General features: G+C 37.0%; 2 protein-coding genes across 4 annotated transcripts in view; both read left to right on the top strand.

The window, feature by feature from the left end:
* The window catches only part of RNF128 (ring finger protein 128), a 94,555-nt gene extending 85,553 nt beyond the window's left edge, over window positions 1-9,002 (top strand). For both annotated transcript variants that reach the window (XM_026478785.4, XM_026478784.4), the window contains exons 6-7: window positions 8-176; window positions 7,589-9,002. In XM_026478785.4, the coding sequence (XP_026334570.2) occupies window positions 8-176; window positions 7,589-7,722 (303 nt within the window). In that variant the 3' untranslated portion in view covers window positions 7,723-9,002. The remainder of the gene's footprint in view (window positions 1-7; window positions 177-7,588) is intronic.
* A 4,929-nt stretch (window positions 9,003-13,931) lies between these two features.
* TBC1D8B (TBC1 domain family member 8B) overlaps window positions 13,932-14,276 on the top strand; it is a 53,152-nt gene continuing 52,807 nt past the window's right edge. The window contains exon 1 of one of the 2 annotated variants that reach the window (XM_026478786.4): window positions 13,932-14,233. In XM_026478786.4, coding sequence (XP_026334571.1) covers window positions 14,104-14,233 — 130 coding nt within the window. In that variant the 5' untranslated portion in view covers window positions 13,932-14,103. The remainder of the gene's footprint in view (window positions 14,234-14,276) is intronic. The other variant, XM_048213740.2, reaches the window with a different exon arrangement.

Below are 14,276 nucleotides of genomic sequence, written 5' to 3' on the forward strand. Positions count from 1 at the left end.
TTGAAAGGTGGATGTTGAAGATGGATCGGTGTCTTTACAAGTCCCTGTTTCCAATGAAACATCAAATAGTGCCTCTCCTCATGAAGAGGATAATCGCAGTGAGACTGCATCGTCTGGCTATGCTTCCGTTCAGGGAGCAGATGAACCGCCTTTAGAAGAACATGTGCAGTCAGCAAGTAAGCATCATGCTGAGGGGCAGTGAGTGCCCCACAAATGATCCATTGTGGAGCGCGTGCCTGGCAGAGTGCTCCTGCTTTTTGTTTGTTCCTTTCACTCATTAAACACATTCCAGGTTTTTCCTAGTAACAATGATGCAGTGCAGGACACACACCGACCTTAACTTAATATGCACATATTCGAGTGTATCTGAAACAGATGAAATGCATTGGGAGTGGGCATTATTCACAGACTAAAAAGATTTTTTATAGGATAGCTTCTCTCTGATGCATTTAAGTATTAGTTATTAACTTACAGAGGCTGAGGAGAAACTTTAAACTTCAGCAGCCATTGTTCATTGTAGAGCAATCAGAAACTAAGATAACTGAGTCCTGAAATGATAAAATAGAATTCAGTTTATAAAAGCTTGATTTATACACAACTTCTTAGGAACCCATCTTTTGCACAGATTGGAAACTATGTAAGAATATGTGCTGCCACCTGTTGATTATTTACCATGAAATGAACAAACTGTGGAAACTAAAATTGAATATATTATTTTCAGACTTCATGTGAATCAGTATTGTAACTTAGTAATGTCATACCAGTGGAGAAATTTCAGGGAATTTTATTACTTTCTTCCTTAGAAAGAGAAAACCCTCATACAGAAAGTAGTTTCCTTTTCTTTAACTTCCACCTTTTTCATGGTTTTTGTTGGTTTGATGGTTTTCTCAATGCGCATTTTGAAATAACCTAATCCTGGCATAGAAGTAGAAGAAAACTAAATGTTAAGATGACTTGTGAGAGTTTCAGCTTCCTATTGACACAAACCTTTATCCTCAGTAGACTTATCAGTGCGATACACATCATTCCTGAAGTTGTCATGAGGAGTACTATCATGCAAATGTATACTTCATATTTCTTGTAATCTAATCTTCAGACATTTCCTGGAGTACAAAGTAGTCATAAGAATCTTAATAATCTGTGGATTATTCTACCCACAATAGAGAATCGTTGTCTATTTGCCCCAGGTGATTTTTTTGTTTCCATAACTGTGTGGTAATAGAACTCAGTGATGATAAAGGAGAGTGTGCAGGATAATTCCGTTTATTGCTAGGCTTGTTTTTTTAAAAAAGTTCCAATCTATTTTTGTGTGTGTTCTGTCCTTCTTGTGAAGCAGGGTGGTAATCAGTTTTTGCAGAGAATTTAACAAGCAAGTGAAATGATGATCCACATTCCTCTCCCTATATGCTTTATCTGGATGAGTGGTAGTAACACTCATTCGGGTGCCTCAAACCAGAAACTAGGGAGATCCTAGATTCTTCCCTGTCTTTCTTATTGATTCAGTATCCCTTTTGTTTAATCCGTCCCCTAATTCTCAACCTTAATTCCGCAGTCATAGTTTGAGCCACTGTTTTCTCTCTGCTCGTTCCTTCCACTCTTCTTCCCCCAAGAAATTGGGGAAGCCTGGTCTAATTCCTGTTCCTCCTTTAAAACTCACCCTCCTTTGAAGAGCCTCCCTGGACTCACATGTGCGGCCCCACTGTCTGCTTCCACAGAACTTCTATCATTGCATTTATTGTACTGAATTGTATTAAAACTTTAAAACGTTCCTTTGGCTAGGAACAGTGTCTTATTAGTCACTATTGTATACCCAGCACTGAGAATAGCCTGCCACATTGTAAAAAATCAAGTAGATGTTGAATGAATGAACATATAGAGTAGATCTTTAATTTTATCTATGATTATTAGTAGTTTAGGTATCTTGCCTATTAGCTATTGATTATTGCGGTGATAGTTGATTTAAATAACTTTGCAAACATACAGTTGATTAGTTCGTGTCTGTTTATCCCATCATTGCAATAAGTTCTGTTAGAGCACTGCTTTTAAAACTTATGCATGCATCAAGTCACCTGAAGGGCATATTAAAACAGATGGGCTGCCACCTGTTTCTGACTCAGTAGGTTCGGAGTAGGGCCTAAGAATTTTTGTTTCTAATAAGTTCCTAGGTGATACTGATGCTGCAGGCCCAGGGACCACACTTTGAGAACGGCTAAATAAGGGCCCTAGTTCTTAACCCTAGCTGCACATTAAAGTCACTCAGAGAAACTTTAAACATTACTGATGTCTGGGCTCTCCCCCAGAAAGGTTAAATCAGAATCCATGAGTGGTGGGGCCCAAGCACAGGTCATTTTTTTAAATTTTTAATTTTAATTTTGATATAATTTCAGGCTGGCTAAAAATTTCAAAAATAGTGCAAATAATGCCTGTATACACCTCACTCAACTTCTCCAAATGTTAACATCTTACATAATCATATACAATTATTAACACCAGGAAATGAACTGATAAAATGTTATTAACCAAACAACTGATCTTACTCAGATTTCACCAATTGACCCATTAATGTCTTTTTTTCTGTCCCAGGATCCCACATTGCATTTCCCTTTTACTCTTTTTTTTCCAGATTTATTGAGATATATTTGACATAAAATTGTGTACAACATGATTTGATACATCTATATTTGCAAAACGACTACCACAGTAAAGTTAGTTAACAAATTCACATAATTACGAATTTTTGTGTGTATGTGGTGAGACTATTTAAGATCTACTCTCTTAGCAACTTTCAAGTGTATCCAAAATTCCACTACTGAGTATTTACACAAAGAAAACAAAAACAGTAATTCAAAAAGATATATGCACCCTTATGTTTATTGCAGCATTATTTGCAATAGCCAAGATATGGAAGCAACCTAACTGCCCATCAATAGACAAAAGGATAAGGAAGATGTGGTATATATAATACAATGGAATATTACACAGCTATAAAAAAGGATGAGATCGTGCCATTTGCAAAAACATGAACAGACCTAGAGGTTATCATGCTAAGTGAAATCAGTCAGACTGAAAAAGACAAATACCATATTATTTCACTTGTGGAATCTAAAAAAACAGATGAATAAACAAAAAGCATAATCAGGCCTATAAATACAGAAAACAAAGTGATGTTTACCAGAGGGGAGGGAGATGGGTAAAATGGGGGAAGGGGAGTAGGAGATACAGGTTTCCAGTTGTGGAATGAGTAAGTCATGGGAATAAAAGGCACAGCATAAGAACATAGTCAATGACACAGTAATAACACACTAAAAAAGGTAAGTATAGCAAAATGTATTAACTTTTAAGAAGTCTATAATATGGTATTGTTAACTGTAGTCACCATGCTATACATTAGATCCCAGAACTTAATCATCTTATAACTGAGAGTTTGTGCACATTGATCAACATTTCCCCATCCCCTCTGCCCCTAGCCCTTGACAACCACCATTCTACTCTGTTTCTGAGTTTGGCTTTTTTTTTTTTTTTTAAGACTCTACAGGTAAGTGAGCTCGTGCAATATTTGTCTTTTTTCTGTCTTATTTCTTTTAGCACAGGTGCCCTCAGGGTCTACCCATGTTGTTGCAAATGGCAAGATTTCCTTCTTTCTCATAGCTGAATAATATTCGTGTGTGTGTGTGCACATGCACGTGCGTGTGTGTGTATCACATTTTCTTTATCCGTTCATCTGTCAACAGATATTTAGGATGTTTCCACATCTTGGCTATTGTCAATAATGCTGCAGTGAACATGGGAGTGATTACTGTCTCTTCAAGATAGTGATTTCATTTTCTTTGCATATATACCCCAAACTGGACTTGCTGGATCATATGGTACTTGTAGTTTTAATTTTTTTGAGGAATCTCCATACTGTCTTTCACAGTGGCTGTGCCCATTTACATTCCCACCAACAATGCACTGGGGATCCCTTTTTTCCACATCCTCACCAACACTTACCTCTTGTCTTTTTGATGGTAGCTATTCTAAAAAGTGTGAGGCGATTAGCCCATTGTGGTTTTGATTTGCATTTCCCTGATGATTAGTGATGTTGATCATCTTTTCGTGTACCTGTTGGCCATTTGTATGTATTCTTTAAAAATATATCTATTCAGTTCCTCTGCCCATTTTTAATTGGATTGTTTGATTTTTTTTGCTGCTGAGTTGTAGGGGTTTCTTTTATATTTTGGATATTAATCTTTTATCTGATAATCAAATATTGTCTCCCATTCTATAGGTTGCCTCTTCATTCTGTCGATTATTTCTTTTGCTATGCAAAGCTTTTCAGTTGATGTCCCACTTGTTGATTTGTGCTTTTGGCGTCCTATACAAAAAATCATTGCCTAGACCAATGTCAAAGAGCTTTCCCCCTATGTTTTCCTCTAGGAATTTCGTGGTTTCAGGTCTTACATTTAAGTCCTTAATCCATTTAGAGTTCATTTTTATGACCGGTGTAAGATAGGGGTCCATTTTCATTCTACCATATGTGAATATCCAGTTTACCCAACACCACTTATTGAAAAGACTGTCTTTTCCTCACTGAGTGTTCTTGGCTCCCTTATCAAATATTAGGTGACTGCTTGTACATGGGTTTTTTTCTGGGCCCTCAATTCTGATCCATTGGTCTATGTATCTGTTTTTATGCCAGTATACTAGTTTTGGTTATGATAGCTTTGTAATATAACTTGAAATCAGGAAGTATGATGCCTCCAACTTTGTTCTTCTTTCTCAGGATTGCTTTTGCTATCCAGGGTCTTTGTGGTTCCATATAAATTTAGGATTATTATTTCTGTGAAAAATGGCATTGGAATTTTGATAGGGAATGCATTGAATCTACAGATGGCTTTGGGGTATGTGAACACTTTTTTAAAACAATATTCTGGGGCGCCTGGGTGGCACAGCGGTTACGCGTCTGCCTTCGGCTCAGGGCATGATCCCGGCGTTATGGGATCGAGCCCCACATCAGGCTCCTCTGCTATGAGCCTGCTTCTTCCTCTCCCACTCCCCCCGCTTGTGTTCCCTCTCTCGCTAGCTGTCTCTCTGTCAAATAAATAAATAAAATCTTTTTAAATAAATAAATAAATAAATAAAATAAAACAGTATTCTTCTCATTCATGAACATAGGATATCTTTCCATTTATTTGTATTTTCTTCAATATGTTTCATCAATGTCTTATAGTTTTCAGTACAGATCTTTTACTTCCTTGGTTAAATTTATTCATAAATATTTTATTGTTTTGATGCCATTATAAATGGAATCCTTTTCTTTATTTCTCTTTCAAATATTTCATTGTTAGTGTATAGAAATATGACTGGTTTTTGTATATTGATTTTGTATCCTGCAACTTTACTGAATTCGTGTATTAGATCTAACAGTCTTATTGGTGAAGTCTTTTTTAATTTATTTTTATTAACGTATAATGTATTATTTGTTTCAGGGATACAGGTCTATGATTCATCAGACTTACACAGTCTTAATCATTTTCTTGATATAAGGTCATGTCATGTAGAAATAATTTTACTTCTTCCTTTCCATGTTGATGCCTTTTATTTCTTTTTCTTGACCAATTGCTCTGGCTGTGATTTCTAGAACTATGTTGAATAGAAGTAGTAAGAGTGAGTACCCTTGCCTTGTTTCCAATTTTAGAGGAAAAGCTTTCAGCTTTTCACTATTGAGCATGATGTTAGCTGTTGGTTTGTCATAAATGGCCTTTATTATGTTTGGATATATTTCTTCTCCACCCAGTTTGTTGAGAGGTCCACATTGTATTTAATGGTCATGTCTTTTTCATCCCCAATCTGTGATTGTTCCTTAGTCTTTCACGACGTTGGCACTTTGAAAATTACTGGTCAGTTACTTTGTGGAATGTCCCTCACTTTGAACTTGTCTGCTATTTCCCAATGATTAAATTCATTGTCCATTGTGTATTTCTGACAAGAATACCACAGAAATGATATTGTGCCCTTCTCTGCCTCCTATCATATGAGGCACATGATGTTCATGTCCTATTACTGATGGTTTTTAATTTTGCTTACTTGGTTGAGATAGTGTCTGCCAAGCTTTTCCTCTTAAAGTTACTATTTTTCCCTTTGTAATTATTATCTTATAGAGAAACACTTGGAGACTATGCAGATGTTCTGTTTCTCATGCCTTTACCCACTAATTTTAGCAATCGATGTTTTTTCCTTGCAATAATTATTACCAAAATGTGTGCCAAATGGTAATTTTCTATTTCCATCCTTCTTTCTACATTAATTAGGCTTCTATTTTAAGGAAAAGCTATCCTTTCTCTGTTTATTTATTCAATTATTTATATAAAATAGTATGGACTGTTAGATGTTTCTTTTATTCTATAATGTTATTCTCATGATTTATTCATTGCTTAGATTGTCCTAGATTTGGTCATTGGGAACTTCCTCAAGGTGGTTTCTGTGTTCTTTCAACAGACTTCATTATTTTTTTTGAGCACTTTCTGGTACCATAAGATGTTCTAAGCCAGGGATTGGCAAACTTTTTCTGTAAAGGATCTGATAGTAAATATTTTAGGCTTTGAAGGCCATAAGTCTCTGCTGCATTGGGAGGGGGGATGTTCAACTTCCAACCTTTTAAAAATATGAAAACCACTCTTAGCTATTGATTTGACTTGCAGGCTGTAGTTTCCTGACCCCTAGGCTACAAGGAGTTAATCTTATACTCTCCTTGCCCTAGAATCATCCTTGGGGGGGGGGGGCTCTTTTGGAGAACAGTACTTCAAAACCAGGTTCTGGGCACTAGATATGATCATTGCTGTGGGAGTGTCATTGCTATTAGCCTTTTCAGTGAACAAAGCTAGGAAATAGGTGTATGTATTCAGACAAATATGCACACACATCTGTATACATCTGTCTATCTGAAAAACAGCTCAATGATGATACATCTGATTCTAGTCAAATACCACAGAGTTCATTCTAGCCTTCCTCTTTCCTTATTTTCAACTCACAATTTCACTAACAAGTGTCCTTTTTGTTTTTAGCCTTACGGGATATAGTCAAAATACCGTTTTCCAAAGTTACTTAGGTTAAGTTCTTTTCTTCCCCCACTGTTTTCAGGATGTTTCTATATTTCCTGTGTTATATAATTATGTTCATCTGTTACTGTTTGTACTCCATTTGGGAAACTTCCTGTACCTTCCTGTTTGTTTTTTTTTTAAGTCTGTGTGCCTATCTATGCATATGAAAAAGCATAGGTAATTTTTAAAAGCACCCTGGTGATTGAAATGTAAAGCCATGTTTAAGGATGGAAAAGAAGCAGAAGACATAACTTTTGCTTTTAAGGAGGCATAATCTAGGTAGAAGTAAGCACACATGTGAATAAAAGAAAGAGTAATTGTAAATCAGTTTAATAAGGTCATATATGCCTTATGTAAGACATAGCCTAAATCATATAATTATTAAAGGAACAGGGAATGAGTATAATAATCAGAGTATGATAGACAAGAAAGGCTTCTTAAATGTGAGTGTTGAATTTTGTCTTAAGAGAGGGGTGAAATCATCCTAAAATTGCCATTTCTTTTTAAAGATGAAAATCTCCAGCTGGTAAACCATGAGGCAAGTTCCGTGGCAGTGGATGTTGTTCCTCATGTTGACAACCCAACCTTTGAAGAAGATGAAACTCCTGATCAAGAGACTGCTGTTCGAGAAATTAAATCCTAAAATCTGTGTCAATAGAAAACTTGAAACTTTAGTGATAACAGAACTGCCAATCAGGGCCTAGTTTACTATTAATGAACTGGATAAACAATTAAATAAGAATGATACTGAAAGTGCTGAGATGACTAATATTATGCTATAGTTAAATTACTTAAAATATTTAATCTATTAACTTTTTTCCACAAACTAATAATGTTTTTCATAGGCAAGTTTCCTCTCAATAGTGATAGCAACATTTTTAAACACTTAAAACTCTCTTCAAGTAGTCATGTTTTTCATTTATAACAATTTTCTTACAAAAACATGTTGCTTTTAAAATGTGGAGTAGCTGTAATCACTTTATTTTATGATAGTATCTTAATTAAAAATACTACTATTTTAGCTTGGGCTATATGTGTCAGGGTTTTTCTCCAGGTGCTTATATTGATCTGGAATTGTAAAAAGCAATGCAAACTTAGGCTAGTACTTCATGAAATGTCTCTTTAGGCTACATTAAGTTGATAGAACAAGACTAAAGCAAAATATTCACTTTAACAACTTCTTGTTTTTAAAATTAGGCTAAATGTACTTCATGTGAGTGTTGAGCATAGTTTATCAGAGAATATGGACTGGACTGGATTGATTGGTATATTAATGACACCAATTTGACATAAGATTATAGACAAAAAGTTTCCTTATAAAAATGCTGTATAACTATTTCTCAAAATTATGGGATTTTCAAAAGCAGAGTATATAAATGATCATACTATTTGAAAATGATGAGTAAGTCACACAAAAGTTGGTCATTAATCTTTGTGTATGAATTAGTCTGCAGAAATTAGTCTGTAGAAAATGTTTTCCAAACAATGTCAGCTTTGAAAATTGAGTTTACATTTTACCTAAATGGGCTAAAATTACATTAGGTAAACTAAAATTCTGTCCATATAGCTATAAATTTTGTGAACACATTTTCTTGGTGTTTGAAAAAGAATTCGGGGGGGGGGGGGAATTCCAGGTGCCTTAATATAAAGTTTGAAGCTTTCATCCACCAAAGTAAAATAGAGCTACTTTAAAATGCACTTTATTTGTATTCTGTGTGGCTTATCTTGGTTTAAAGTTGTGTTTCCAGTGCAAATTCCAGCAGAATTTAGGCAAAAGCTGAACAGACATGTATTTTTGTTTGCTAAATGTAGAATGGACAAAACCATTGCATTCTTGTACACTGATTTGAAATGCTGTAAATATTTCCCGATTTGTATTGATTCTCTTTAAATATAAAATGTAAATAAAATATTCCAATAAAAGTTTGTGTCTGGTGTTTAGTTCAGTTAGCCTGTACTAACTTTTCATATATGCTTGGATTGGGAGGAAAAAATGGTTGATATAAATGGTCATTGATATATTTGATGAATAAAAACTAAAACTTTACTATGATATTTATTTACACATTTCGTTACATAGAGAGGAATTGCTGCCATTGTAATATAACTGAACTACCATGAATTATTTTTCAATGTCAGTAAGGTAAATAATGAGTTTGACCACTGATAATATAAGTTTAGAAAAACACACTGATGCCAGTCCATCTTTATACTACCCAAGACATAAAACCATTTTATTACTTTAAAGTTTTCTTTTCCTTCAGCCTTCTCTCTGGCAATATGGTTGGGATGCTGTTAATGAGTTAAGTGCATCTCTTTTGTCAAACACGGGAAGAATAAACATGCTTGGGACACCTCAGAGCCATGATCAAACTAGGGTACACATATGTCTTGGGTACACATATGTCTTATGAGGCAATAAGCCAGGTGTATTTGTGTGATGCCACACAATAAATTTGACCTGTATTCTTATTTCTTGTTTTGTAGGGGGTTCTTTTTGGGGCAGAATTTATAATTTAAAAATTTTTCAACATCTATATTGAGGTATAATTAACATACCAAAAAGTTGCCCATTATAAAGGTACAGTTCCACAATGTTTAGCAAATGTATAGAGTTGTGCAACTGTCACTGCAATCCAGTTTTAGAACATTCTATCACTCCAAAAAGTTCCCTCATACCCATTTGCAGTCAATTTCCGCTCCCATTCCCAGCCTCAGGCAACCACCAATCTGCTTTCTATCTCTATAGATCTGCTTATTCCGGACATTTCATATAAATGGAAGCATACAGTATGTGTGTGGTCTTTTATGACTGGTTTCTTCCACTTAGCATAATATTTTCAAGACTCATTCATGTTTGAAGCATGCATCAGTACCTCATTCCTTTTCATTGATGAGTGATATTCCATTGTATGAATATTCCACATTTGGTTATCCATCAGTTAATGAACACTTGGATTGTTCCCACTTTTTGTCCATTATGGATAATGCTGCTCTGAATATGTGCAAGTCTTTGTGTAGATATGTTTTCTCTTCAGCATATACAAAGAGGAATTCCATGTCACTTGTGAATTTTCTTTTTTGATAACATAGTTTGAGCAACACACTTTGTTATTACTCTCACATAATAATCAAAATATAAACTGATTAACAGGAGAAATATATGTACAGGGAATCTCCAAGTTGAGGGGTTTTCAGAGTTCATTTATAGGTTTAGCGCAAGTTAATTTGTATTATCTTACAAATAATAATAATGGTTCCCAGGCATTTAAAGACACAGTTGGAATGCTAGGAACATTCCTTTCGCCCACCCCCATCTAGTTTTTGTTCATTTACTAAGTATTTTAAGCTCTGTAACATCTGGAGAAATTTTATCACCCTAGACTGTAACAAATATTGAGGTTTTTACTCATTGCCTCTTCTGTTAGTGAATTTTAAAAATGTTTTTAAACATTAAAAAATATAAAGATTTATATTTACATACTATACAAGAAATTGATTATGGTGGACACTTTGACCTCCAGAGATAAATGTTCATTGTCCTCTACCTTAGAGCTAATTTGGTGAAAAGATTGAAAAATACTCCCCACTAGTTCTTTTTTTCTCCAAAAACATATCATGAATGTGAGACACTTGTGGACATACCTAGATTTTGATGGTTAGAGTGGTATATATAAATAGGATTTAGTATGGATAGTGGCAATTTCTCCTCCAACCAATACCATCAGGCATATCCTGATACAAACTTTTTGAAAAAAGCAATTCAGTCATCTAAAATTCTTTAACAGGGCTTATTTTTAAAAGATGCCTGTGGAGGTCTTAATGGAAACATAATCAATCACCCCCAAGTTGTTGTAGAGTTTGATTTTCAAATATCTAATTTGCTCAAATCAATGCACCTAAAACTTTAATGTGCCTACAAATTACCTAGGGATCTTGTTAAAATGCACATTCTGATTCAGCAGGTCTGGGATGGGGTCCGAGATTCTGAGTTTCTAGCAAGCTCCTGGGTGATGCAGATGTTGCTGGTCCGGGGTCCGGATTTTGAGCAGCAAACCTTTAAATGGTTCTCCAGAGTCCATAGTGGGGAACAAACAGGGTTTGAGAGCGGAGGAGTGTTGAGGGATGGCTTAGCCTGGTGATGGGTATTAAGGAGGGCACATACTGCATGAAGCACTGGGTGTTATATACAAACAATGAATCATGGAACACTACATCAAAAACTAATGATGTACTGTATGGTGACTAACATAAACAAACAAACAAACAAATAAATAGTTCTCCAGCAGTGCTCCACCTGTTTTTGAATCTTACTCTTTCTAAACCTGCTACAGGCTGTAAAGCAGCAACTAAGCTTGTGAAATTCATTTCAAATAAGAATCCAGGAATCTTTGACAGCCTCAGCTTTTCTTTTTTTTTTTTTTTTTTTAAAGATTTTATTTATTCGACAGAGAAAGACAGCCAGCGAGAGAGGGAACACAAGGAGGGGGAGTGGGAGAGGAAGAAGCAGGCTCATAGCGGAAGAGCCTGATGTGGGACTCGATCCCGTAATGCGGGGATCACGCCCTGAGCCGAAGGCAGACGATTAACCGCTGTGCCACCCAGGCGCCCCAGCCTCAGCTTTTCTATGGCACAGGGTTTAGAATTGCTTTTTAGGATTTTCTAGTACCTTTTCACATAGGTGTTTCAGGCTATGATTTAGAAGGCTGAGTCAGCTGAAAGATTGACAGCTAGGTAAATGAGGTATTATCTCTGCATGGTATAACATTATGTCCATAAATACATGGCTTGGATAAATCAGAAAACAATGAAAGCAGACAGATGAGGTGAGATGCTGTTAGAGTGTAGCCGGAAAGTGATGTGAGGCTAATCTGAAGTGGTAATAGGATGGGATGGACTTTTGAAAAAGAAGTAGAGGTGAGTAGGTGAGTGTGTGTGTGTGTGTGAGGCAATGAAGGTGGTGAGAATAAAAGGTTCAAGATTATTCCAAGATTCTTAGCTTGATCATCTTGGTAAACGGCGTTCTGAAGTATGAGAACCTAGAAGGATAAACAACTTTGCGCAGGGGAAATATTGAATTAAGTTTGGCTTTGGGCACGTATTTGAGGTATCTACAAACCATATGCTTGGGTAGTATAGTGTCATGTTTTGTAGTCAGACAAATCAAGGTTCAAACCCCAACTCTGCTACTTATTTAGCTATGTGATCTTAGGCAAGTTATTTAACTTCTCTGAGACTCCTGTTCATCTATAAAGTAACGATGTAAAAATGTGCAAGTTTATTAATAAGGATTAAATCAGTATTATACAGAAGAACCATCCAGTTCCAGACAGCCCTTGTCACAGTTGTAACCATTAAGGATATTGGGAAAGAATGTGGTTTGATGAGGAAGAAAATTAAAAGGAGAAGAAAGATAAAAGGGGCACCTTACATCTCTCCGCTACATTTACCAGTCTTTTACCAGGAACATAAGAAATTATTTTCCTTAGTGTACATCCAAATTGGGATGGCTTTCCCCAAAGATACATTGTAGTTTGGGCTCTGGGAATATTGCCTCTTCCCATCTTCTTCAGAAAGCTACCTTGGGACTATTTACCACCTTTTATCAGTAGAGAATCCCAAATTGACCCTTTTCTCACCCCCAAGAAAAAAAAATCCCTGCTTGTAGCACACGCCTGCCTTCCTTGAGGGGGCCCACATCTTGGGAGGCTTACACTCCTCCAAGGCACAGTTCTTTGGCTCCAGGACTTGGCATCTGGTTGTGCCCCACCCCATTTTATTTATTTTATTTATTTTTTTTTTTTTTAGCGAAATGGCCTTGAGGCTTAATTTTCAAAATAGCATACCAAGAGCCCCTTGTTTTTTTGTACATTGCCCCCAACTCCGTCTTCTTACAAAACTGTTTTTGCGTTCAATTCACTCTTTAATTCTGGTGATCTCAGTTACCGAAATATATAAAAACGTCCCTCAAATAATTCCTCACTGCGAGGTCAACTGACCTCATTCGCCTTAGTGTTTAAGCAGATGCCAAGGTACAAAGAGGTGAAGGACACCCTGAAAAGGATTTTTTTTCCTTAAAGAGTTTAGTAAAGGGGGGAAAATGTTCATAAATTGTTTAGATCCTGAAAAGGAAAGTCGGAGAAGACATTTTCTGTGGCTAATTACAATAAACACATTGGGGTGGCAGTGGGGGGGGGGAAGGCGCCCATGGCATGAAGAAAATCCTGTGGCTTCTGAAGATTTTATAGTCTTCCTGTACGGGCAGAAAATCTTAATCTAAGAAGATTTTGAATTAGACAAGGAATTGTATCAGACGCCATTTACCGTGTGACCTTGGGTAAGTCACCTCACCTGTCTGTGCTCTTGTTTATTTATCTGCAAGTGGGAAATAATATCCACTTCGCAAGACTTCTGTGAGAATTACGTGAGATAAGGTATATGAAATCGCTTTACCACAAAGTAAGAGCTCATCAAATGTCAGTGCTGCTACTGCTGTTCCCAGCATGGGCCGTTCGTTACCCCAAAATTCCAGAAACTTTGTTTTCTACAGTTTAACACCCTCAGCTGTAAACAGATGAGAAGAAACAACACATTTATACCTGGGGCTCACTTATTTGAACAAAACACCGCTTTAAACTTTAAATAGGCAAAAATACACTTAAGTGGTGGCGGGACGCGCTTTGAAAGCACCCCCACCCCGTTCTCATCCCAGTGGATTGTGGGAATTGTAGTCCCCAGCTCCTGGTCTTTGAGTACAGAAAAGCGAACAGGAAACTACAACTCCCAGGAGGCAAAGAAGCGGGACTATTTCCCTGTCGGGCGGTAGAGCTGTAGGAGGGAATTGGCAATCTCGCTGCCTACGTGGGAGAGAAGGGAGGGTTGGGGGAAGTGTGGAAAACCTGAACCGAAGCCGCTGCTGCCTGAGGAAGGTTTGGTGGGAGGAGAAGTAGAGGGAAATAGACAGGTGGAGGGTGAGGTGAGGGGGGCATCTGGGTCGCTGCTGCCGGGCGGCACAAAGTTCGCGATGTGGCTGAAGCCTGAGGAAGTGCTCCTGAAAAATGCGCTGAAGCTGTGGCTGATGGAAAGGTCCAACGACTACTTCGTGCTGCAACGGCGTCGGGGCTACGGTGAGGAAGGCGGAGGGGGTCTCACAGGTAAGCTGCGGCCACCACCACCCCCACCCACCTCGGGGCCGTG

This window comes from Ursus arctos, chromosome X (genome assembly GCF_023065955.2).
Source record: "Ursus arctos isolate Adak ecotype North America chromosome X, UrsArc2.0, whole genome shotgun sequence".
Classification (NCBI taxonomy): domain Eukaryota; kingdom Metazoa; phylum Chordata; class Mammalia; order Carnivora; family Ursidae; genus Ursus; species Ursus arctos.